Source organism: Trematomus bernacchii, unplaced genomic scaffold, assembly GCF_902827165.1.
Source record: "Trematomus bernacchii unplaced genomic scaffold, fTreBer1.1, whole genome shotgun sequence".
Classification (NCBI taxonomy): domain Eukaryota; kingdom Metazoa; phylum Chordata; class Actinopteri; order Perciformes; family Nototheniidae; genus Trematomus; species Trematomus bernacchii.
Window position 1 is genome coordinate 7,875,784 of NW_022987648.1, and position 27,237 is coordinate 7,903,020.

The following is a 27,237-nucleotide window of genomic DNA, read 5'->3' on the forward strand; positions in this document are numbered from 1 at the left end:
AGTTGCCTTATTTTAGAAGTAAATAAAATAACAGATACAAATATAAATCAAAAATAGAGTTAAAATGTGTTTATAAAAATAAAAAACAAAATAAAAATAAAAATAAATATATATATTAACATATTAAAATGTATTTGAAATGTCCAATAAAATAGAATGTATTAATACATCGGATTTGTTTTCTTGTTAGCAGTGGTGTGATTTTACATTTACTTAAGTTCTATTCTTCAGTATACATGTTATGCACTTGTACTTAAAAGCCTCTTGGATCAGTTGAAAAATGCCTCCTGTCACAAAGCTGAAAACAAGACCGTTTTTAGAGAAACTCATGAAAAAGTTGACTTTTTAAAATGATGTGGATCTCACAGGACAGAGACGCTTCAAATATATGCAGATCTTATACAATATGATGTATTGCTTTACAATAAACTACATAACAGTATATAAAGGAGTTAAAATATTTACAAAGTCCACAGCAGTAAAATCTAACATACACATACATGTGGCATATACTGTACTGCACCACTACCTACCAGAGAGCAATTGCCGCGAAACAACTCAACAAAATAACAGCTATGCAAAACGTCTACAAGTAGCGATCTGTGCCCAAATTCCACTTGGTCCGTTTATGTCGGAAATTCGATTGTCTTTTTTTTTTAAATACATTCTAAAACGGTCCAAAGCTGTGATCCTTCAAATTTAAAATAAATACAAAATCTTTCATTGCTTTTCCTGAACTTCCTGTCCGAATTAGTGTTGTCAGTGTGAGTGACCTGATTACACGTAAATGTGCTTACCTCGTGCACTTTCCTATTTTTTCATGGCCATTTTTTGTCAAGAGCCAGGTTATGACATCATCAGAAGATGAAATTGGCATCCATCTGCTGATGATGTCATAACTTGACGGCTTTGATGATGTCACGATGAGGTCATCATCAAAGCCATTGGCATTCTGAACATGTGTGCAGGTCAAACGGATTTACTTCATACACTTACTTCTACGGAAACCTACATTCATCATAGGAACAATACAGTCCCATCCAGACAAAAAGTCTACTCAAAACATTTACCGTCTTCTACAAAGAAATACGGTCTTGCACAAACAGACTTTCATTATTCTACCTACGCTCAATTCAAGACTAAAACAGACTTGTGCCATGGCTGGAATAATGATCCCAGCAGTGTGTGAGCAGGTCAGCTGCAGACAGGAGAAGGAGGAAGCCGCTCAGAGGCTCACAGAGGCCCAAAACACGCTGTGCAGCAGAAATACTGCATTGGAAGGGTGTATTAAACACTGGGAGTTCCTATATGGACTTCTGGACACGCAAACACGTGTCCTGGCAGAGAAAAACAAGCACTTTGAGGTGAATTGGCCTAAACATGAGAATATGTTGAATACCAGGATCAAGCACAGGGACGGTGTAATCAGGGGTCTGACAGAATCCAACAAGACCCTGGCGAAAAAAAATGCCGACTTGATGGGAATAGAGCACAGCTGGCAGGATCAGATCCGCCACAGGGACGCTGCAATCGTGCGTCTGAACAAGGAGAAGGAGTTTCTCTTTCAGAAGCTTGCAGTGACCACAAAAAAATACAATGTACTGAAGGTGGAATCTTTAAACATCCTGGCTGAGAAACCAGACATGAGTCTAATGGTCCTGCAAGAGGAAAAGCAGTGTCCAGAGTCAAAAATCGGGACAAGCGATAAAAGGAATGAGGAAGATAAAAAGTCACTGGCAGAGAAGTTCAGAAAAGACATGGCTGAGAAAAAAGAATGCTGGGCTTCTCTAACCAAACTGATGAAGGAGAAACTCCAGAAGATTGAGGACAAGAAGACGCATCTGGAGGAAATGCCCACAAAGGTCCTGCCTGAGAAGCAAGAAAGCTTGGCAGAGGAAGTCAACTTGAAGTTTGAAGTCCTCAAACTGGAGGAGAAGGTCACTGAGGACTCGGCTGTGAAACAACATAGCGTGGAGACAGTAGTGGTGACAGAATTAAAACAGGAGGAGACATCCACAAAGGACCTGGTTGACAAACCAAATTGCTCTGAGATGAAAGTCACGATGATGATCGAAGTGAAGGAGATGGAGGACAACCTGGCCAATGAAGACCACAGCTGTGGAACCGAAGAGTTGGAGGATGAGAGGAAATACCTGGAAGAGTTCCCCTTCTTACCGACGACCGGAGCAAGACAGGTCGTGCTGCAGGACCAGGAGCGCAGACAGGAGGATACACTTAGCTTGGCAGCAGCGGTGGGGACAGGAGTAAAAGAGAGGACATATGAAATAAAGTCCACAAAGGACCTAGTTAGGAAACCAAATAGCTGGGAGATGAAAGTCACACCGACGGAGATGAAAGTAACAGAGGTGGGGGACAACCTGGCTAATAAAGACCAGAGCTGCGAAAGCAAAGTGAAGAAGGGGGAGGATGAGGAGAAGGACCAGGAGGAGTTACCCCACTTGAAGAAGACCCAGGCAGGAAAGGCAAGGCTGCAGAAAAAGATAAGAAGAAAGGAGAAAAAACAAGAGAGGAGAAGAGACTAGGAGAATGCAGGCTGCTGCTAGTTGTTCACGACAACAGTAGCTCCCTTTTATCCCCCCTCTTCATCTCTCTTCCCCTCCCTCAACCCTCCTTCATCTTCCTCACCCCACCTCCATCTACCTCATGCCCGTCTTTCATCTGCCCTTCTTCCTTACCCTCTCTATAGTATTATTGCATTTGGGTTTCTCCTGGAACGCAGGTTTTCCCACTTTATATCCAGAGAGGCATTTCTTATGCCCTCTGGATATAAACAAAAAAACACAGTTAAAGAAATATCCTCCTCAACTCCCTCCCTCTGTCCACCCGTCCTCACCCACTGCCCATGATTTACAATAAGTGCAAAAACCATAGAGATTCCAACTCCGAACAACAAAGAGTGCAGATATATTCACTTCAAGCAAGTCATTCTGACCTGAAGTGAATATATCTGCACCTGGTGTTGGTGCTGGTGAATTAGATAAAAGTCCTACATTAACTTTTTTAATTAACTTTTACATTTTTTTAAATTGTATTGCCAAGGTACAAAAAGCCAGGCATTAAAGTCAGATATATGCATTTTCATTGAATACAAATAAACTAAAGCATTTCATTAAAACTTAAAAAGTCTATGTTCAATGTCTCCACCTCACTTAAACATAAAGAGTACATACATTGTTATATGATATTTTGTTGACTAGAAAGTGAAAGTACTGCCAAATGTGAACAATACACCGTGTCGTTTAAAGGGCTGCCCGCGACTCAAACATGTGCTCGTCGAACAGCAGTCGTCAATTCAGGCGATTAGTCGACTAATCGTCGCACGTTTATAATATATCATTATTATTATTATTATTATTATTATTATTATTGAACTGATGAACTTAAACTTTATTATTGAAAAATCCCACAAGATGTCAGGTAATTACAAGTTCAGTATCGTTAACTTCAATATTTTTGATTATCTTTAAATAAAAACCTTTAGCTGTATAAACCCCACTATCAATTAAAAACTTCGCTTAGTACTCAAAACTGAATATAGAGATTTTTTGAAAACTGATTACATCAATATTATTAAGTAACTATAACTCATGTACACATTTTAAGTAAACATTATCACTTTCACACAGACAATTTAAATGCAATTCACTGTTTTATTAAGTAACCATAAACCATTTAACAAAGAACAAAAAATATATATATATTGTTTGCCAAATAATTCACTTTTAAATAAACACCTTAAAACTGTGCGAAAGACTTTGAGAAATGTCCAGCGACATATTTTGAACCATCACTTATGAGTGAACAAACACAATGTTACCTGGAACAGTTGTGCTCATTAATTTACCACATGGACCATAAAGACCAAATACATATAGAAGTATCAAAGAATGTACTGTAGTAGTAAAACACTGATACATTTTTGGACACCAAATGTTATTTTAATGTTTATACCTAAGTAATACTTCCTTGTGTTTTCTTAAGCAGGGTTTTGACCAAAGGACCTGTATGTGTAGAAGAGCATTTTTACAGTGTGTTGTAAAATATAGTATAATGCTATATGACTGCAGCCTGTCGTGTTGTTTTTCATCAGGGTAATTGGATTTATGATGTAGTAAAATATACTTAGCAAACATTGTAGTTTACTATTAGCTTTGGTTTGACATATTTAAACTTACTTATGTCAGTTTATGTTGTGTAAAAAGCTGTTTTAGGTTTGTGTCTGCTTGTCCTATTTCCCACAAATGGATTTAATGGAAGTTTGTGTATGTTAGCCTCCCTTTTCTGGCGTTATAAGGAGGAAATCATGGACTGTCTTTCTTTAACGCATCCCAAAAGAGTCAGAACACACAGTTGAAATTGAGTCCAGACATATGCTTGCACGCAAATACTTTTTCTGGCATGAAGCTCTGTGGCCATACTGTAGATTTCAAAATAATATTATTACTACACACCAGCCAGGATCTGTTTGGAAAAATAACGATTTTGATTAAAGCAGGAACTGAACAGATGTATTCCGCCCGTCTATCCTTCTTTGCAGATTTTTGTAACGGCAAGCCTGGAGGTGAATGAAACCCAGCAGCAGCATCCGACCAACGTCTACCACGACATGGGAGTCACCAGGAACAAGATAGTGACAGCACAGTTTGAGTGCTACCAGAAGATAATGAAGGACGATCCCCAGGGAAGAGAAGGTATGCTTCATGTTTCTGAACTGAAACTGTGGAGTTGGAATACACTGATCGCAGTAAATCTAAGCTAATAGCATCTCAGCTAAAGATGGAAAATACATACTTCATTGATCCCCAAGGGGATATTCAGTTTTACTTTGTTGTTGATACACAGTTAAAGTTAAAATGCACATGCACAATCAGGACTTTTACCCAGAAATACACAGATGCACAAAGCAACGACCAAGCATCTTGTTCCAAAGCCAGACCCCTACAGACTAAGCTAGCTAGTAACATTTGTTTAACTAATTTGTATTAGTTATATACTTCAACATTCTTGCTGACACACATTTAACACATTAAACACCTTTGTCCTTGGTTGTAGAGCCCGTGTGTAACCGCACCTGGGATGGCTGGCTGTGTTGGGACGACACCACTGCGGGGGCTAACTCGGAGCAGCACTGCCCCGACTACTTCCAGGATTTTGATCCTTCAGGTAAGATATGTGGCCTACAGTAGCTCTAAAGGGGCATTTACACCAAGCTTCTTTGGTATAACTTTAGAGCCAGAAAGAACACGATATACCTTCTCTTTTTTTGTATGGGAAAATGCAAATATTCCAAGCGGAGAAAGCTTGTTCTGTATCCGGTGTTAACTTTTACCCGCTGGCAAGCACCCCAACCCTTATCGAGGTCATTGCTTCTGATTTCCTTGATTCGAGGAAGAGGAGGTAACTGTGAAAGTTGTGCCTACAAACTGCTTCTAAACAATCCTATTCACTTTGTGCTTACAGTGGTTGTCCAGTGCTTTAGTATTGCACATCCATAAAGTTGTGGAAAATAACAAATATAGATCGATGATCAGAAATGTAAACAGCCAAAGTGATGATATCCTTACCCTCACTTTGGGTTTATATCCTACATCAGGATAGCCAATTATTATTATTATTATTATTATTATTATTATTATTATTATTGTTGTTGTTGCTATAATGCAGGGGTATTCAATTGCATTTCAAAGAGGTCCAGTAAGAGAAAATGTCATTAAATGCTCTGTTTTCGCTGTCTACCTTTCTCTTTTTTGATCACGCCACGACTGTTTCTCTCCTCTTGTCTCGTCTCTCTGTGTGTGTTTGAATCTATCGTGCTGACTCACTGACTGCACCGATTTGATTGGCTGAGTAGCGTCACCTCCTTAAAACATTAAACAATAACTTTTTTAAACCTTTTTATCTTTATGTTTTAAAAACATTTTTAAAACATTTTTAAAAAACATTTTCAACATCGTGGATGAAACCTTATATGCTCCCGGCAACACACTGAACGTCAACTTTGCCTCCTTATTACACTCACCGCTACTTTAGTGTGAACAATGAGTCTGCGTCTTTGATCCGCACAGGCGGATGATGCGGGGATGCAATGTAGACAGGAACTAGAAAATGCATTTCCTGCTGAAAATGCGTGCGAATGCTGTAAACTGTGTACATTTGTTGCTGAATTTAGCTGAAAATCTGAATATGTTATTAGTTGAATGGTCTCTGTAGCTGCTTTTAGCTACAAAAACCAAATAAGTGTGTTGCTGAACTTAGCGGAGAAATGCAGAAAAGTGAAATGATTTGAATCAAAATTGTTACAGCTCTAATGCATTGCAATGACTTTGTTGAAAACTTGAAAGTGAAATGTTAAACTGGAAGAGTAGGAAAAATAGTGAAGAAGCTTAATATTTGAAAGAAAAGGTTTAAAAAAGGTATAAACAACTAAATGTATAGCCTCAATGTCCTGAAATAGCTGAATAATGTAATAGTTGAATGGTTTCTGCACAAAAGTGCATTTTGCATGATAGGTCCCCTGTTAAATATCTCAAAAGGTGTAAAAGATATCAAAAATCTGAAGAATAAGTGTTATAGCTGAAGGTCTTGTGACCATTTTAAAGTTGGAATGAAGTCTCTAGCTGAAAGTATGTGGAAGGAGTAGCATTTGGCGCACGGTGTAGGTAAAAGAGGATTTGAAGGTTCCTCCCATTGAGTTCCATGTTAAAAAAAGAGTTTAAAAAGCTGAATATTTCAAAAAGTATAAAATATTTCGAAAAAGTTGAAAGTTTCCCATCATGTGCTGAAAAAAATTACCATTAAATATAAGTCTTTACTTATAAGTAAATACAGTCAGTAGCATTTCTACTGCTTGTATTTGTTATACATGAAGTTTCATTAAAAAAGCATTGTTTTTTTATGCAAGCTTTTTCTTTTTATATTTGTGTTCACGTGTGCAATAATGTCCATGCATGCATGTGTTCGTTTTATTGTTAGAAGATTCTGAGCTAAAGCTTCAGTACAGCACTCCCTTCATCAGATATGCAGATGCATGATTAGATTCAGGTCCTCTGATCATGCCTGGTAATCTGTCCAATGGAATTTCTACACTGCCTTCATATGTTTGTTTCATGTTTACCTGCAGAGATGGTGAATAAGATCTGCACAGACAGCGGTATCTGGTTCCTGCACCCAGAGAGCAACCGGACATGGACCAACTACACCCGCTGCACCGAGCACACCAACGAAGGCAGAGTGGTAGGTCTTTTTATGAAACTGTGTTAAACGCAATCAGATTATACAAATAAATATGGTGAGCACTGACATTTAAACAGATCTCTAAACAGTTTTGGTATATTTTTAAGAAGAAAACGGGCAACTTTATAAATCTAACTCTGTTATTGCCTATTTTACGGCATCAGGGAGCTGTTGGGGGTTTGATGCCTTACTTAAAGGTCACCTATTATGCAAAATCCACTTTTTCATGTCTTTTATACATAAACATGTGTCCCCTCGGAACAAAGAACCCCTCTCTTTTTGTCCTGATCCATTTATATAAAAACCTGTCTGAAAATGAGCTGATCAGATTTTGGCCACTTTATGATGTCATAACGATTTTTTGGCTTGTGTTACCATTAGCCAATAACCAACCAAGGTAACCCCCCCCCACCTTCTCACCTCCTCCTAGAGCACCATTGTATTTTTTAACCAAATATCTCTCAGAGGGGCGTGGGGAGTGGCTCCTTATTTTCATCTATAGTAACAGACAGAGGCTGCTTCTCACTTCTCTTATTTTTCATTTCCTCGCTCCTCGCTCCTCGATATCACCGGAAGTTGATTTGTCTGCGCCATCTTGAGTAGCGTCCCAGTGCCCTTATTTGTGCCGGTGGACCGAGGATCGAGGATCGAGGAGCGATAATGGAGGAGCGATAATCGAGGAACTACCAGACCATCCTCCGGTGAAATCCTCAGCCACTCGCCCCGCCCCCTTACTGTGTATCGCTCACTGATTGGACAATGCAGCACGTGCACCGATCCTACGCTTCTTGACATGAGAGCAGTTTACCAGCGGAGTGAAAATAACACATGAAACTCATGGGAGTCACTCAATCCGTGTATCTACCGTCCATTTGTTTTTCTTTATTAAACAAGTAAACTGAAGAGCGTCTGAGAGGCCTTTTTGCTTTTTACCTTACTAAATGGTCTAATGGTCATTGGAGCGAGGGGCGAAACTCACGGAAGTGATTTCAAAACAAAAGCACTCGTATGCTGAAATACACTTTGAAAGCACTACAGTATCCGGCTGATGGAACGGTGATAATATTATAAACAAGGTGAATTTAGCGATCACAACGAAAACGGCCAAGACACACATTGAGCCCTGAAAATGAATGTTATTAAGGGCTGTAAATATAATAAGCCTGTGTCTAAAATGGACAACATTGTTAGGAGATTTAAACTATACAGCGATTCTGCACTGCGGTCACTCAGCCGTCTCTCGCGTTTGTTTTTGCAAATCAGTAGCTCTTCATTTTTTTCCCTGCTATATTCAATGAGTGATACAAATATTCTTTACCACAAGTTCTTAATAAAACTGAAACTCTTGGACTCGGTACTAGTTTGACTGCTACCAGAAATAAAATGAAGTACTTTTACTGTGTACTTTGTGAGTAATCCTCTGTCAAAGTCCCCTCCATAGTACATAATGCATGTTTTTCTGCTATCTTTGATGAGTGATACAAATACAATTTTACCATTGGTTCTTAATGAAATTGATACTGTTTGACTTTGTATTAGTTAGCCTACTACTAACAATACATTGAAGTACTTTTACTGTGTATTTTTTGAGAAATACTCTGTCAAAGTCCCCTGCTGAGAACAAAATTAAGCCACTTCTGCTAAGTTTGATGAGGGAATTCTTTGTTGTTGCCATTAGTTCTTCGTGTGATTGATCCTGTTGGGCTCAGTACTAGTGAAACTACCCCCACAAGTACTATGAAGTACTTACTGTGTACTTTTCCAATAATCCTCTGTCAATGTCCCCTCCTGAGAACAACAATGCATTATTTTCTGCTATTTTGAATAAGCGTTAAAACACCTTTCTTCATGAGACTGATATTGTTGGACAGAGTACTTTAAGAGGAAATGGTAGACATGATATCAGCAATACTTCCAGTCAGTACTCCAGCAGCAGCATTTTTACCCCTTGGAAAGTCTTTAGAGCAGGGGTCTCCAACCCCTCGATCTTTTCAGTAGCTTGCCGCTCGCTGTTCACAGACTGTAGAAAAAATCCGACAACAATAAATGCACCTGAATCAGTCCGTGTCGCTGCGGCTGAGACACACATGGATTTATGTTTTAAAAAATACTCACGTTAGCACCATGTCAGGTTTTTGGTGGATTTAATCAAGTCTTGGATTGCAGAGTATGAATGTCCTCTTACTATTTTCAGTTGAAAAAAGCTTCCGCGATCACCGTCTCCTCTGTTCCACCAAACCCCGCCCCCTCCCTGAAAATAATGAGTGACAGCCTGATAGGAACCTGATAGAAATGTTATTATTCACTTTATCACTGATTGAGATATGATGAAGCTAACTTAATCTCATACATTCATGGGATTTATGTAACAGTAAGACAGAGAATAAGTGTGCACCCACATGCAGTATTTTTGTTTTTATATGCTGTTGTAAATACTCCTGTTGTCTGCTGTGTTCAGACTCAAGTCATGTTTGTGATGCCACATTCAGGACATTCAGTGTCTTTTTTTTAAATGTTTAGTAAATAAGGACTATTCAGTTAAAGGTAGGGTAGGTAAGAATGGAGAAACCAGCTCGAGTGCGCTAGAATTTGAAAGTACACAACCGGAAAGAATCTGCCTCTTCCTCCAGTTATTTTAGCCGGGCCGGCTAAAATGATTGGTCGTGCTTTTTACAGCGCTACGGCTTCCACAGATGAAATTTTTTTATGTATTTATTGTCAAAGCATTTAATATATTCATTGCTATCGGGATGTTAAGAGCATTCCATGGAATATAACAAAAAGTGTTTCTGAAGTGAATTACCTACCCCACCTTTTAAGAGAAGAGAAAAAAGGAAAGTAAACTGTTATGATGGGTGATGTAACATTAATGACAGACATAATATGAGGTCCTTGGCACTCAGACTCTAGAGGGTCATTTTGTGATCATGGGGCATCACCCTTACAGCATCAGGACAATATCATATGGAGTCAGACACTGGAAGTGTGCTGGAGGCGTTGACTGGGACTGATGGAAGGATGAGGCTGATGAGACTGAAGAATCTGCGAGGAAAGAATTAGCGGCAGAGAAATAGTTATTTATTAAAAGACAGCAGCATCATAAGAGGCCAACCAGAGTGACAGAGTGTGTCAGTGTGCTGAAGCATAGTTTTTACCAGCTATCCAGACCAGTCTCTAAAGACATTCCAAGGGGTAAAAATGCTGCTGCTGGAGTACTGACTGGAAGTATTGCTGATATCATGTCCACCATATCCTCTTAAAGTAGTCTGTCCAATAATATCAGTCTCAGGAAGAAAGTTTTTTTAACGCTTATTAAAAATAGCAGAAAAACATGCATTCTTGTTCTCAGGAGGGGACATTGACAGAGGATTACTGGAAACGTACACAGTACTTCATAGTACTTGTGGGGGTAGTTTCACTAGTACTGAGCCCAACAGGATCAATCTCACGAATAACTAATGGCAACAACAAAGAATTCCCTCATCAAACTTAGCAGAAGTGGCTTGATTTTGTTCTCAGCAGGGGACTTTGACAGAGGATTTCTCAAAGAATACACAGTAAAAGTACTTCAATGTATTGTTAGTAGTAGGCTAACTAATACAAAGTCAAACAGTATCAATTTCATTAAGAACTAATGGTACAATTGTATTTTTATCACTCATCAAAGATAGCAGAAAAACATGCATTATGTACTCTGGAGGGGACTCTGATAGAGGATTACTCACAAAGTACACAGTAAAAGTACTTTTTTCTGGTAGCAGTCAAACTAGTACCGAGGCCAAGAGTTTCAGTTTTATTAAGAACTTATGGTCAAAAATATTTGTATGACTCATTGAATATAGCAGGAACAACAATGAAGAGCTGCTGATTTGCAAAAACAAACGCGAGAGACGGCTGAGTGACCGCAGTGCAGAATCGCTGTATAGTTTAAATCTCCTAACAATGTTGTCCATTTTAGACATCGGCTTATTATATTTACAGCCCTTAATAACATTCGTTTTCTGGGCTCAATATGTGTCTTGGCCGTTTTCGTTGTGATCGCTAAATTCACCTCGTTTATAATATTATCACCGTTCCTTCAGCCGGATACTGTAGTGCTTTCAAAGTGTGTGTGTGTTCGGGCTGGTTTTGCTGTGTCTCGCTGTCTCGCAGACGGCCACTGGGCTCATAGGGAGGGGGGGCAGGAGCTCCAACAAGCCGTTTAGGACAGAGAGTGAATACACATACTTTACAGAGATGCTGTATGAGAAACCAATGTGAGTTTGGAAAATTGCACAATATAAATCTATTCTAGTAGACCTCAACAATGGAAATATGATCAGTAGAAATGGCCAAGACATGGAATCTTTAATCTAACTGGGTTTTGATAGATAACATATCTCTTTTCTTCTCTCAATTATTTTATTTCTGTTGTGCACTCTAATCAATATTAATCAAACTATTGTTGGTTTATACATTTTAAGAATGGCGTTTATCTTTATTGAGAATGAGTTCTTATTTTATTTTATTTATTTGGGCCTATAACAGATGACACACAGGTTTATGTCAGTAAATGTACAGTGTACTAACAGAGAGGGTGTTTGTGAAAAAAACGGGGACAGAGCTGGCTGCTGTCAGACGATCAGCTGTGCGGCGTCATCACAAACGGACGTCGCTTCACGTGACGCTCCGGAGGAAAGGACGTCCCATTGCTCTTAAAACAAATTTCCCTGCTTCTTCTCCCTTCTCGTGGTTTCCTTGCATCTCTCCATGCTTCCCTGGTGGGAGGGACTAAGACGCAAGGAAAATATGCAAGTGAAGGACGCAAGGATTGCATTTAAGAGAAATGAGATGCAGCCAGAGAATCAGCCCTTTTGAAACAGGGCTGAAACAGAGGGGATTATGGGATGCTGCAATGATCTGTTTGGTATTTGGAGCCGAACACTTCAGAGACATGTTTTGTATATATCTGAGACCTGTAATATATTGATGAAAAACAGTATAATAGGGGACCTTGGCAATGCTCAGGAGATAAACTTGCAGTACGACATGTGTACTTTTTGTCCTATCGGGACTTGAACCTGCGACTCTTTGATTCCCAAGCCAAGTTCCTACAGACTGCTGCTGCCGCCTCCGATATTTGTTTGAGTGAAATGTAATACAATAATGATGTATTGAAGCTTAAAATGTGCAGTTTGTCCCGAGGGAGAAAACAAAACGTGTGTACTTTGAAGGAATTAAAGAAAATTGAAAAAATGTATCCTCTGGGGAAGCCTCTGCCATTACAATTTCCATGGGACCCAATCAACTTATTTGTACATGAGTAGTGCCTCGATGGAACGTTTGGGCTAAAGGCACTGATAGAAGAAAGGTCAGGGGGTTAAAACGTCCCAATGAATCATCTGGAGATTATGATTATTCACAGCAAATGGAAATCTGGCCCATTGACGTATATATATTGTGCCTCAGTATGGACCAATGTGAGGATTAATGGGAACTGTTGCTCAATGGGACTGCACAACACATTAATCATTGTTACTTCATTCTCTGGTGACACAATATAGCAGTTACTCTTTGACATTTAATAAACTTAATTCACACTTTAACATGATTTCATGGTCATCCCTCCATACATTAGGGCTTTACTGTAGGAGTAAAGGATATGGGTTCTCTTCAACAGCATATTAATATTGCCTCACAACATGATTAGTCATTAGCAGATAATCTAATCCATGTCTCTTTTTTCCTTCCAGACGGCCATGAATCTCTTCTACTTGGCTCTCATAGGACATGGCCTGTCCCTGACCTCGCTCTTCGTCTCCCTGGGGATATTCTTCCATTTCAAGTGAGTCACCAAATCTTTTCCTACCATGCTTTGTACGCAGATATGTCTTACTGAGTGCATGACTTTATAGCTCCATGATGTAATGTCTCCTTTCTCTTCTTGCAGGAGTTTGAGTTGCCAAAGGATCACGCTTCACAAAAACCTCTTCTTCTCTTTTGTTCTGAACTCTGTCATCACCATGATTTGGTTGACAGGAGTGGCAAACAACCAGGAGCTGGTGCAGAGGAATCCAGTAAGTTCATGTATTTATGTTTATATTTTACATTATAAATCATCTACTTTTTTTTACATCCAAGATTTGTACCCATTTGGTTTGAGCTGTTCCTTTTTGTGACCATTATTTCAGTATTTAAACATACATTTATTATAGCGTCAGGAGATTCAGTTATTCATTTCATATCCGAGCACCCAGCAGTTTCAGGATTTGTTTTTTTCTTCCTGTCAGATTTTTCTCACTGTGGCCTCATTCTTCACTGCAATACACCTTAATAAAGACAGCACAACCATGGCTAGAAATAGAGAGAACAAGAAAAAGCATTCTCTGCAGTTAAACAAAAATACGCAAACTTCTTTGATCATTTATTTTAAACAAATATGGTTAAGTGGAATCCATATCGAACATTTTGCCAAGTGCCCACAATTATTAATTATATATTACTCCACATGCTATACATATTGACTGTTAATATTTGTACTACTTAAAACCACTTATGTCCTGTCCTTATGTAAAATAATTATTAGATTTTTTTGACACGCGACTATTCGTATTAGTCAAAAAGCTACCCAATTGTCTTAAAAAATGCAGAATTTTATGTTTTTTACAGTATCTTTTTAGTGTGAATTGTTGATTTCTGGCAGAATATTAAATAAGACATATAGAATAAAGTGATTTTAATTAAAATATCCCTGTTTTAAGCATGCATTTTTTTCCCTTTTCTGTTCAAGGAACGTTGAAAAGTTGAAAATTAGTAATGTTGCTATGATAAATAGTGGAATTTTGCCAAATAAAAAAGTTAAGAAATATGCTTTTCATACCCTCAGGCTTGTTTGTTTCAAAGGGTTTACTGCTCAGGGAAAAAACGGAAGCTGAGTTAAACGGCCACTCTCACATGAATTATGTGTGTGTGATTTTCCTCCTCAGACGAGCTGTAAAGTGTCCCAGTTCATTCATCTGTACCTGTTTGCCTGCAATTACTTCTGGATGCTGTGTGAGGGGATTTACCTGCACACTCTCATCGTGGTGGCAGTGTTCGCAGAGAAGCAGCACCTCATGTGGTATTATCTCCTGGGCTGGGGTAAGTCAGCATAATGAGTTGTGTCACTGATATGCACTCACTCTGCTAGGGAAAGAGTCTGTTTTTTATTGGGTTATGTTGTAGTCAGTCTCGTATTCCGGTTTGATAGAACAGAGAAATAAGGTTTTGTTTACCTACTTATGGCTTGAAGGGCATTTTAAGCACATGATTAGTATAACAATTTGTCTCAGTCTAGAATGATACACTTACATAAGTGTTATTGCAAGGTCTATTAGCCTTAACTGCAACTCTAATTCACTTTAAATGTTTTATTTTGCAGGTTTTCCTCTTATTCCAGCTACCATACATGCCGTTGCTCGGAGTTACTACTACAACGACAAGTAAGCATCCAAGTACATGATTGATCATTTTTACTATAACAGATTATAATAATAAAGTAAAAATAGACTAAATGAATGCCACACAATAATTATTTTAAATGTTTAATTAACATGTTTTATATTGTAGTACAATGTGCACATTTTTACTTTAACTTCTTGTTTTTTACAAATATTTGTTAATCATTTGTTATCTATCTTTTATTGCACATTTTATTTGAACTTATTGTGTTTATAAACCTATCTGTATTTTATTTTATATTGTTATTGTACATTAATTTCTTATGTTTTTATACATACTCATTCTATTTTTACATTTGAAACGTTATTATCTATTTCATTCTTAAATGGAGCAAATGCCACGTACCAAATTTAAATAAACTGTTTCTAATTCTGCTCCTGAAAAATCATAGAACCCGGTTAGACATCTGTCTCAAATGTGAAATGCAGAATATTAACGCAGCTTAATTTCAGAATAATAATAATGAAATGTTATGTATATACATTATTAAAATGATTATTTGATGTTTATCCGCACCTGGCAGAGTTCAACGACGCATTCAACCTTGCTGATGGCTTCTTTAATCAATCCCCCCGCTGAGCTGTTGATGCTAATTAATTTCTCGTAAAACCCATTGATCTGCATCGTGGGTCGGCGGTCATGTGATGCAATAACACTGTTGGGTAAACATTTCTCTGGCATCCTCTCTTCTCTGTAGCTGTTGGATCAGCTCCAAAACATCGCTACTCTACATCATCCATGGCCCCATCTGTGCAGCTCTCTTGGTAAGACTTCACTCTTTTCCCTCAAACCAATCAATTACAGTAGAGTCAAACACAATAACAACATTGTGTTCCATACTTCTCTTTGTTTAATAGCGCAACGAAAAAAATAAGTCTGTTTTGCCTCTTTCTGAGTGAACTCTGTGGGTGGCCTGAAACCAGAACACGGATTCATATCATGAGTAAATACGCTTATCTTGCGAAATCAATGCATCTGCCCCTGTGAGGATCCACCTAATGGTCTTCTGGCCGATGTTGCATTCTAGGAATTCAACTACTGTAAACAGAAGAGCCGGGCACGCTTCAGAGAAAAGTGCTCCCTGAAGACTCTCGTAGGACTAAATGTCCAGTTCTGAAACCTTTTACAGAAACTTGGCTGACAAATGTCTTGGTGTTGTTTTGTTCATGATGGAACATTCTGTATTTGCTTAAACCTTACACGTACTGGCCAGTTGAGACATGAACCACATGGGCAGTTGTCCATGGGCAAGATAACATGTCATGTAATGTCTTGAGACAAAAGCTGATTGGTTTTGAGATTGCAATGTGTTCCGCTTTTTTGCTTTCTACATGGACTCTTTACTTGCATACAACCAAAGCCCAATGAAATGTGACCAGATACGTACGAAATTTGGTCAATACTTCTTGACTACAAATGGAAAACAAAATGCTTCCAATACCAAAATGTTGTCGCATTGCTAAATGCAGATTCCGCAGATTAGTCTTTAACAGCAGCTATTAGCCAGAATATTCTGCTGATGTATTGATGTCCTCTCTGCTGCTTTCCGCCTCTAGGTCAATTTGTTCTTTCTGCTCAACATTGTGCGAGTCCTCATCACCAAACTGAAGGTGACCCATCAAGCGGAGTCTAGTCTCTACATGAAAGCCGTGAGAGCCACCCTCATCCTGGTGCCTCTGCTGGGGATTCAGTACGTCCTGTTCCCCTACAAGCCCGAGGGACGGGTCTCCTCCGAAATATACGACTACATCATGCACATACTAATGCATTACCAGGTGAGACGATGGTCAATGAGAAGGCTTGAGGTCCAAGGAATTTTTCCATGTAAAAAAATACATAAATAACTGTACGTTAGTTCATGCTTCATAACTGCATGCCCAGAGTATATATTTTTAATCAGAAACAGGTTTATTGCCAGGTAAGTTCACACATACGAGGAATTTGACTTGATGTCATGGTGCATACATAAAATATAAAACAAAGAATCTCCATATAAAACAAGAAATCTAATATAAAACAAAAAATCTTGAAGGACACTGTATATAAAATATAGTTGAATAGCAATAAAAGAAAACAGTAATTTACAGCGAAATGGAATGCAATGAGTTATAGAATAGGGGGTCGGCCACTATCTTCCCTGCCCGCCTCAGGGACCTGGAGGCATGCAGGTCGTGGAGGGATGGCAGATTGCAGCCGATCACCTTCTCTGCAGAGCGGATGACACGCTGCAGCCTGCCCTTATCCTTGGCTGTGGCTGCAGCGTACCAGATGGTGATGGAGGAGGTGAGGATGGACTCGATGATGGAGGTGTAGAAGTTCACTATCATCGTCTTTGGCAGGTTGAATTTCTTCAGCTGCCTCAGGAAGAACATCCTCTGCTGTGCTTCTTTGATGAGGGAGCAGATGTTCTGCTCCCATTTGAGGTCCTGGGCGATGATGGTGCCCAGGAAGCAGAAAGACTCCACAGCAGTTACTGGGGAGTCACACAGAGTGATGGGGGTGGGTGGGGCTGCGGTCTTCCTGAAGTCCACAACCATCTCCACTGTCTTGAGAGCGTTGAGCTCCAGGTGGTTGTCCCTACACCAGGTCACCAGATGGTCCATCTCCCACCTGACTCGTCCCCACCAGAGATGAGTCTGATGAGGGTGGTGTCGTCTGCGAACTTCAGGAGCTTGACAGACTGGTGACTGGAGGTGCAGCTGTTGGTGTACAGGGAGAAGAACAGAGGGGAAAGAATGCAGCCTTGAGGGGAACCGGTACTGATGGTCCGGGGGTCAGAGACGTGTTTCCCCAGCCTCACGTGCTGCTTCCTGTCAGACAGGAAGTCTGTGATCCACCTGCAGGTGGAGTCGGGCACGTGCAGCTGGGAGAGCTTGTCTTGCAGCAGAGCCGGGATGATGGTGTTGAAGGCGGAGCTGAAGTCCACAAACAGGATCCTGGCGTAGGTTCCTGCTGTGTCCAGGTGCTGGAGGAGGAAGTGAAGGGCCATGTTGACAGCGTCGTCCACAGACCTGTTGGCTCTGTAGGCAAACTGCAGGGGGTCCAGGAGTGGGTCTGTGATGGATTTCAGGTGGGACAGGACAAGGCGCTCAAAGGACTTCATAACCACTGAGGTCAGGGCGACGGGTCTGTAGTCGTTTAATCCTGTGATCCTTGTTTTCTTGGGAACCGGGATGATGGTGGAGGTTTTGAAGCATGCTGGGACGTGGCATGTCTCCAGTGAGGTGTTAAAGATGTCAGTAAACACAGGAGACAGCTGATCAGCACAGAGCTTCAGGGTGGAGGGGGAGACATTGTCAGGGCCAGCCGCTTTTCTGCTATTGAATTTTCTAAAAAGTCTGTTTACATCCCTTTCATTGATTGAGAGAGAATTTGATGTGTCGGGGGAGGTCAGTGGTGTAGGAGAGTGGGACACTGAAGGGGAGGGGGAAGTGGAGGTTTGAGACTGAGACCCCGTTTACATGGAGACGGTTCGTGTTTATCTGCTACTTTTCTCTTTCGTATAGCCCGTTCGTTCACACGAGGCCGTAACGGAACCGCGGAAACGGACCCCTCAAACGATAACGGGTCCCAAGGTGGGTAGATCTGCGGACGGAACGCTCTGGGGGGCCTAACGGCTCCGTGTGTACATCCTATACCATAGTTCAGTAACAGGCGGACCGCGGTACGGATCCGGACCCAGACGCCGACCTATACGGACCCGGACCTATAATCAATACATTAATAGGGGATTTAAATGTTGACGAGGCGATTCTATTTTAACTACCGCCGACAGGGGGCGAAAGAGACGAGTGAGCGATACAGGGAGAGAAACACAGAAGAAGAGAGAGACGAGAGAGCGGCAGAGAGAAGCGGAGAGGAAAGTGAGTGAAGAGAAGAGTTAGCGATACAGGGAGAGAAGCGGAGAGGACAGAGCGGCAGACAGGGAGAGAAGACGGAGAGGAGAGAGCGGCAGATAGGGAGAGAAGACGGAGAGGAGAGTGAACAGGCGCGTTAGCGGCAGACAGGGAGAGAAGACAGAGAGGAGAGAGCGGCAGAAAGGGAGAGAAGACGGAGAGGAGAGCGAACAGGCATGTTAGCGGCAGACAGGAAGAGACAAATAATTACACATGGCGCTCTCCAAGAAGAGGAAAGTGGACAGTTTAACCCTGAGTGGACTCATTCATGTTCATCCTGCCCACTGGGAGCACAGAACCAGTGTGTCTCATTTGTTCAGAGACCGTGGCGCTCATTAAAAGTGCCAATGTGAAACGCCACTATGAGACAAAACACAAAGTGTTTGACCAAACATTCCCTCTCAAGTCAGAACTGAGGTCAAATAAGAAGTCTGAGCCAAATATGATGATATGATGTCGTTCCAGGCTAACCAATGAGCACCTGCATGTGTGTATGAGAATGGCCCTGACACCATTTCAGCCCAGATTTAAACTCCTGGCAGGACAAACTCGAGCTCAATTCTCGCACTGAACAAAAAAAAGTGAGTGAGGGACTGCAATATAAGAGGGAAAGAAAGAGAAACTGTTCAATTGTTATGATGTGTAAAGACTGATATTGTTCTATAATCGTCTGAAACTGTTAAGTCATGATGTGAAACGGTTAACAAAGAAAAAGGGAAACTCAAGCTGCTGCTACACTTTATTTTAAATCTAAAATTAAGCACTTTTAAGATGCACACATTTTCAAAAGCTATTTGATTTATTTTCTTGCAGCCCGAGAGGAACATTACACATATCCACAGTATTTTACTGTATATCTGTATAGTTCAATGTTATTGACAATAAATATTGTTGTTTTTTAATTGTACTTTCTTTATTTGATTGGCAGTCAGTTGTTGATTACATGCAGACATTGATAAAGCTACAGCTACTTCAATATATATCACACTAATTCATAAAGCAAGTTAGACATTTTGATGTTCCGGACCTTTGCATGGGGAGATTTTCTCTAACTGGACCTCGTTGAATTTTAGTACCCCTGTCCTATACGATCATTTCCTGATAACGATGAAGCCATAGCCCCACCTCTCCTGCTCACTGCTGTAGCATGGTCAGTAGCTACTGCTACTGACCATGCTACAGATGTTAGTGCAAAATCTACAGCTCCTCTACCACAACCATCAGCAGCAAGTGGACATTGAGAACTACATGAACTACATGTTGCTAAATCCACCACGGAGCATAAACAGAAGGGCAACCATGGCAACCATGCTCGGGGGGTCTTCTTTGCTGCTTTTGGTGTATTTTGTGGCGGTAGTACAGCGCCACTTACAGGCCCGGCATATGTACTACAGCGTCTCCAGCGGGTCGAGCGGTCTTGTGTGAACGGACAAGTTTCTTGAGCCGATACTGTGTGAACGGAATACTTTTTTGATATCGAATTCGGTTCGTTCTCCATTTCGTCTCCATTTAAACGGGGTCTGAAGCTGTTGGGAGGTGTCATGGGGGATGGTGTCAGGACTGAACTCTTTGTCTTCAAATCTACAGTAGAACTGATTCAGATCGGCGTCGGTCGTTCATGGAGTGTGAGGCTTTTGGCTTGTAGTTTGTGATCTGTCTTAGACCACGCCAGACAGAAGCAGAGTCGTTTGCTGAGAGCTGGTGTTGGAGTTTCTCAGAGTATTGTCGTCTAGCATCTCTCACCGCCTTGCCAAAGACGTACTTCGACTCTCTAAAGCGTGCCTTATCGCCACTCCTAAACGCCTCCTCCTTTTGCAATCTTAGCTGTTTCAGTTTAGGTGTGAACCAGGGCTTGTTGTTGTTGAAACTCACCCTGGTGCGTGTTGGTACACAGCTGTCCTCGCAGAAGCTGATGTATGACATCACAGCCTCTGTATATTCATCCAGACTTTGAGTAGCAGTCCTAAACATGTCCCAGTCAGTACAGTCCAAACACGCCTGAAGTTCCTCCATAGCTTTACTGCTCCACTTCCTGAATGTCCTCACTACAGGTTTACACAGTTTGAGTTTCTGCCTGTATGCTGGAATCAGGTGGACCATGGTGTGGTCAGAGTGGCCCAGTGCAGCGCGGGGGACGGCGTGATAGGCTCCCTTGATGGTGGTGTAGCAGTGATCTAAAATATTCCCCTCTCTGGTGGGACATTTAATAAACTGTTTGTATTTTGGGAGTTCGTGGCTGAGGTTTCCTTTGTTAAAGTCACCAAGAACAATAACTAGGCAGTCCGGATAAGTCCTCTCCACACACAGTATCTGGTCGGCGAGTGTGGCTGTGCCTCCTGCACATTAGCATGCGGTGGGATGTACACACCAACCAGTATGAAAGAAGAAAACTCGCGGGGGGAATAGAAGGGTTTGCAGTTGATGATAAAAGTTTCCAGAGTGGGAGAACAGTGCTGCAGAATCACTGTCACATCGTTGCACCAGCCACTGTTAGTGTAAAAATTGATTGATTTGCCGGAGAGCTCCGCGTCGCGATCCGCTCTGAACAGCTGGAAGCCTCCCAGCTGCAGTTCCAAGTCAGGAATCGATCCACACAGCCAGGTCTCAGTGAAGCACAAAACACAAGATGAAGGAAAGTCCCTGTTTCTACTAACCAGTAGTTGAAGCTCGTCCAGTTTATTGCTTATGGAACGCACGTTGGAGAGAAATATTCCGGGTAGCAGCGTGCGAAGTCCGCGGCTCCGGAGGCGCACGAGTGTCCCGGCCAGTTTCCCTCTCCTGTGGCTTTTCAGTGCTCGGATGCACGTGAGGGAACCTTTTACAAGAATGTCCAATCATTCCACGGAAGAACAGATAAAAGTGGGAAAGTAATACGCTGAAGTTGTTTCTCTAATGTTTAGGAGCTCTTCCCTGTTGAAAGAGTTCGGTGTACTGTATGTAAACACTGAATTAACACACAAAATAAGACAAAACACCGAAGCAGCCATCTGCGGCGCCATCTTAGTTCCGAACCTATTCAAGGTTTATTGTCCGCTGTACTGCAGTGTCCCTGTGCTCTATTCATAAAGTCATGGTGTCCTTGCAACATGTATATCATTTATTATTAAACTTGGTTACATGTAAGTGGCTTACTCCTGCATTCCCGGAGATATATACTTGTTTTTTTGTTTACTAAATGAACTTTTGCCCGGGTATCCAGCACATCTTAGCTTTCAGTAAAAAGCTGAGCATTCCTATCAGCCTCCCACAAGACTTTGTTTATGTTGTAGCGCAGGGAAGAACAGCAGGAAGGAAGGCATGAATTATCTAAACTGAGAGGAGGCTGAAATCTGTTGAGTGTTGGCAAGGTGTTCTCTGATCATTCTGAGCTGTCCCAGCATGGGCACTGCTGGGAAAACGTCTTGAGCAACAAACCGAATCCGATAACAACAGTTTTCTTTGCTTTGCAGAACCGTAGACCTTTACATATCACCAGTGAATAGCTGACAGTCGAGGCTTCAGACCAGTTATTAAGGTGTTTATTTTCTTTAATTTTCATGTATATTTTCTGAATTTCAGGGTCTGCTGGTGGCCACCATCTTCTGCTTTTTCAACGGAGAAGTAAGATGTTTTTATTTATTTATTTAAACCTGCATGCACACATACATCCACACTCTTCCAAACTTCCCCTATGTGATCAGGAATAGACAAGGCAACTTCCTCTGCATGACCCGCAGCAGGATGGTAAATTAGCAGAATGTCTTGACAGCCTCAGTTCTTCGGGGCTTTGCCGGGGACTTAGCATTGTTTACTGTTGGAAAGCAGCCATAGATTTTACTCTGATTGCTTTCAATTATTCATGTGATTGATCTGCTTACAGAATAGCTTGTTACCGCCAGAAGTGAATGTCTAAAGAGCCATTAAATAACTCCTTACCCTGTTATTAGGTGTTAACATAAAATGGAGAAAAGCACCGCTTTATTTTACACTTAACTGATTTGAATTTCTATTAAACATCTTATAACAATAATGGGCTTATTGTACGCTCAAATAAACAGTGGCATTGACTTGTCTTGATATAGGAATTTAGGCACACAAAATATATGGATATATATATATATCTTTGACAAAAAATATGTATTTTACAGCACTAAAGAGCCATATTGAAGATATGTTCAAAACCACAAGACAACAAGAGTCCAAGCACTTCAAATGTATTTATGCATCCACATTTTTTTTAAAAGAACAAGTCCGCCTTATCAAAAACAAAGTTTTACTAAGAATTAGTACAAAAGCAGTTAAGAATGACTGCACTGCAAAGTAATTACAATTTCTGAAGGAAAGGTTAATATTTTGAGAAATAGCTATTAGGCTAGCTTAGCACAAAGATGTGTATCATTAGGAAACCTCTACACTCATATTACCCTTGGAAAGAAAGCAAATGTGTTTTTTTCCCAACACATTTCACTTTTACTTTAGGTGCTTTAACCATAGTTGTGTCTCAAATATGTATCCATTTCCATTAAATATGAATTCTGGTTTCTCTGGTTAGGTCCAAGCAGTTCTTCGGAGGCATTGGAACCAGTACAACATCCAGTTTGGCAGCAGCATAGGGAACCACTCGGAAGCGATGCGTTCGGCCTCTTACACAGCCTCCTCCATCACAGAGGTACAGGGCTGCTACAGCATCGACGGCCACACAGAACACATGAACGGCAAAGGCTTCCACGACGCCGACGCCTCCATCTTGAAGTCAGACAGCCCCTTCGCCTGAGAATATTTCCGTAACTCTGCCTGCCCCACCCACAAGCCTAAAAACTGCAGCATGTTCGGAGAGACAACCAGAGAACTCGCCTTTTCCTTTTGATACGAAGTCAGAAGCAATGTGTGAGGAAAAGGACACACTCTCACCCACCCGAAGGAAATTGTCCCCTCTCAGTCACACCGCTCTTTATCAGCATTGTACGGTGAGCTCAATACAACCACTCCTGCGCTTTGTGTACAAGTTGACACAGAACTGCTTCACTCGACCTAAGATGCATTCTGATAATCACAATAACGTTGCGATCTTTCTGCCTGACAGAATTGTTTTAAAGTGGATGAACATTAACAGCTCGACCGTCCTTCGGGGAACATGTTGTGCACAAAAAGCCTTTGGTAACACTGAAAATTCTTATGACATGGTTAGTGCCAAACCAAGAAATCTTTGCCTGCCTCGTTTTTTTTTTTTTTTTTCAATACAGAACCAGAACGAAGATAGGACGTCTAACAAGTGCATAATAATATATTAAAGCTATATTATATATTTCACATGTTAAACTTAATTTATCTGAACATGTTATTGTTTATTGAATAAATACCACACAGTATTTATTGAAGTTGATATGATATATTATTTTGGAAATGAATATGACTTATTGCTTCACGCAGACGTTCAATGTATTTCTTGTTCGTTTCTGTGTGCAGTTAATGCAGATGATTTACCGAATCATATCGTTAGCATGCAAGCTAATTTAAAGAGATATCATCATGCTAATGTTTGAACGTGTTTAAGTGATCCTTAGTGACCTGTGCATCCTGTAAACCACATATTAGGTTGTTATGTAACTTCTTAACACAATATTTTCACAGAGAAGCCGTCTTGATATCACATGTTCACCAATATTCATTACACTCGAATGTAACAGTGAAGTTTGAAGACGTGGCTCTGAACATATACTGTATGTACCACATTCCCATTCACTGCTGTCTTTAGCCTTACTGCTCTCAGATTACTTAAATATAACCACTAAATAAGCATTATGGGGTGTTCAGACTGAACAGTACTGTGTTAGAAATGCAGGAGGCTAACGGTAAGATAATGAAATACAAGTCAGGAAAGCAATTCTAAAGGAAAGGGTTGGATTTTCAAAGTCAATTTTTCAACGTCAACTTACAACACAGTCTCACGGCATTTCGTGTTATAGTCACGAAATTAATCTATTGATTCGTGTTCACCAACACGATTTCGCCATTTTTTTCGTGTCACACAACGATTTTAAAAGCAATGTAAATAATAACAAATTAGAAGGAAAAACACATTTAAAAAATACAGATTTAAGTATTCTGACACAGAACGATTTTAGAAGCAATGTATTTATATTGGTAGTATGTTTCGTGCCTGCACCAAATAATAACAAATTAGAAGGAAAAAAAGATGACATAAAATACAGATTTCAGTATTCTGAGGCTCTGAGCCCCATTTCTTTTCCTCACTGACGGCAAAAAAACTCAGACATTATACAATTTAAAATAAAAGGGATATGGTTAGGCTGCAGGCACGAAACATACTACCAATAGAAATACATTGCATTTAAAATCGTTCTGTGTGACACGAAAAAAAGGTGAAAATCGTGTTGGTGAACACGAATTTAATAGATTAAATTAATTTCGTGACTAATAACACGAAATGCCGTGAGACTGGGTTGCAACTTACGTACACAAGGTAACTTACTTAGGAACCGTAGCTATTGCACTGTATGTATGTATGTATATTACATCCCATTCGTAACTTACTTAACTTATGTGCAGGATTTAAGTTAACAAAAACACCTATTGTCTTTTAAGGTTGTTAGGAAGCTAGAAGCTAATGTTGTTTATGCTAACATTAAACAACATTATGCTAAGGTTGTTAGCACCAAGTAGCAGGAACATGCACCTGCACAAAGTTAATTGGTCGATGCAGTGCGTCTCAAGGTAATGATGGATTGCATTGCAGCAAAATTCTATATATTTTGTATATCTCATTCATATCAATTAGTTATATGCTAACTAGTGCTAGCGTCAGTCTGAACACACGCCTTAGTCAGAAGTGATATCCTCACCGTCTCTCAAGAAACTGCAAAAAATAATACTGCATTTACATTCTTAAAAGCATTTAGCAAGCTGTCCAAACAGTTCTGCTGTCATTTCATCCTAAAACCTTCATGTACTTTTGGTTCATTTTAGAACCTTTATACTGCTACGGCCATACTGCTGGGAACAGGATTCACTATCAGCTGATGTAAATCTTTTTCTAAGTCTAGTTTCTGAAAAGTTGAACATGTGAGAGTGACTGGCGTGTGTGCATGATTTATACATTTACAGTATTTATGAGTACATTATACTCTGACGCATTCAAGCATAAAGCAACCGTCTTATGTGACTGTGGCCGTTTCTCAATGTCGAGTAAACCTGCTGCAGAGCCACTATTTCAAGTATACTTCGTGGCGCCGAAGGACTATTTAAATGCATGTTAAATGCCCAGCATTCGGCGCCACTCGATGACGTAGTATACTTGAAATAGTGGCTCTGCAGCAGGTATACTCGACATTGAGAAACGGCCAGTGTGTTGGACGTTGATAAAGACATTGTTTGTTCTACCTTTGTGTTTAAAAAAAGGGAGGATGGGGAAGCGTGGGATCTGTCTGCTCGTATTATTTACCATCATTTTTTGTCACCTTTCCACTCTGCCTGTATTTGAAAGTGAAGAAAGAAAAGTAGCACTGCCTTCTGTGTAACTTATTAATGCCATATTATAAGAACAGACAGAGACAATTAGTGTTAGTTTGATATGTAGAAACTCATATTCAACTTTCCAAACAGCATGTCTTCTTTACTATTTCAACGTAGAGTGTTGAAGACAAACAATATATATCCTTCATAACAGTATTCCAAAAACAATTATACATTTGTTTTATAGTCAGTTACTTTTATCTTTGGTGGATGAGTATTTTTGTAGATCATGAATTTCTCAATAATCTGAACGGTGAGGACTTGTACGGTGGCCAACAGGTGCAAACGCGTTACAACAGCCCAAAACATTTCCATTGGGAGAAACGCGGTGCAGTTTAAAAAACGGTGCACATACAAAAACATAAATGTGCTTCAACACATGCAAATGAAGAAACAACTTCGCCAACACTAACAAACACAAAGCGCACTTGTTGACGTTTGGGGATTATAAAGTTGGCCAAATGTCACTGTCACTGGAAACTCACCTAAAATGTAATTTGTATTGTCTTATTTTAACAATGTGATCAGATGATTCCTTCCGATTTTATTGCGTATCTGCTTAACCTGTTAAGCCCCGAGCCTGTTTTTCAGGTTTCAGGCTCGAAAATGACATGCCCAAAACAAATAGTAATAGGAACATAGTAAAAAAAGGTAAATTCTTACCTCCGCCTAAAGAAAAAACATTACTTATAGTGAAAACCACCCTTGAATGATGGGATGGTAGACTAAAAGCTTTAGGAATCCAAATTATAACATATAATAAGTACCCTGTATCAAGATTGTTCCAGGCGGAATAAGCTTTCGGCACATTTGGGTATATCTGGTTCCATCAGTGCCATTTGACCTTTTTCAGGTACCAGACTATAAAAATGATGTATTACATTGAATTATCACCATAGGTATTCATTCCATTCAAAGAAAAAAAATTAAAATACATTTTTTTTTGTAAAAAATTTAAAAAAAACATTTTTTTTTTATTTGTGAAGAAGAAAAAAGACTCGCCGACGGGGGCTTTGGGGCTTAACAGGTTAAGCTAGCTAGCTACCGTAGATAACCCAATCATTTCGAATATTACTAACTTTGACGATAGTGACAG

At 40.2% G+C, this 27,237-nt stretch overlaps 1 protein-coding gene across 1 annotated transcript in view; it reads left to right on the plus strand.

Moving 5' to 3' along the window:
• The window catches only part of calcrla (calcitonin receptor-like a), a 45,785-nt gene extending 21,126 nt beyond the window's left edge, over positions 1–24,659 (plus strand). Inside the window, exons 3-13 of the mRNA XM_034134642.1 lie at positions 4,559–4,712; positions 5,074–5,184; positions 7,142–7,254; positions 12,987–13,078; positions 13,184–13,310; positions 14,220–14,373; positions 14,654–14,714; positions 15,431–15,497; positions 16,290–16,508; positions 22,188–22,229; positions 23,161–24,659. Coding sequence (XP_033990533.1) covers positions 4,559–4,712; positions 5,074–5,184; positions 7,142–7,254; positions 12,987–13,078; positions 13,184–13,310; positions 14,220–14,373; positions 14,654–14,714; positions 15,431–15,497; positions 16,290–16,508; positions 22,188–22,229; positions 23,161–23,382 — 1,362 coding nt within the window. The 3' untranslated portion in view covers positions 23,383–24,659. The remainder of the gene's footprint in view (positions 1–4,558; positions 4,713–5,073; positions 5,185–7,141; positions 7,255–12,986; positions 13,079–13,183; positions 13,311–14,219; positions 14,374–14,653; positions 14,715–15,430; positions 15,498–16,289; positions 16,509–22,187; positions 22,230–23,160) is intronic.
• Positions 24,660–27,237: the final 2,578 nt, after the last annotated feature.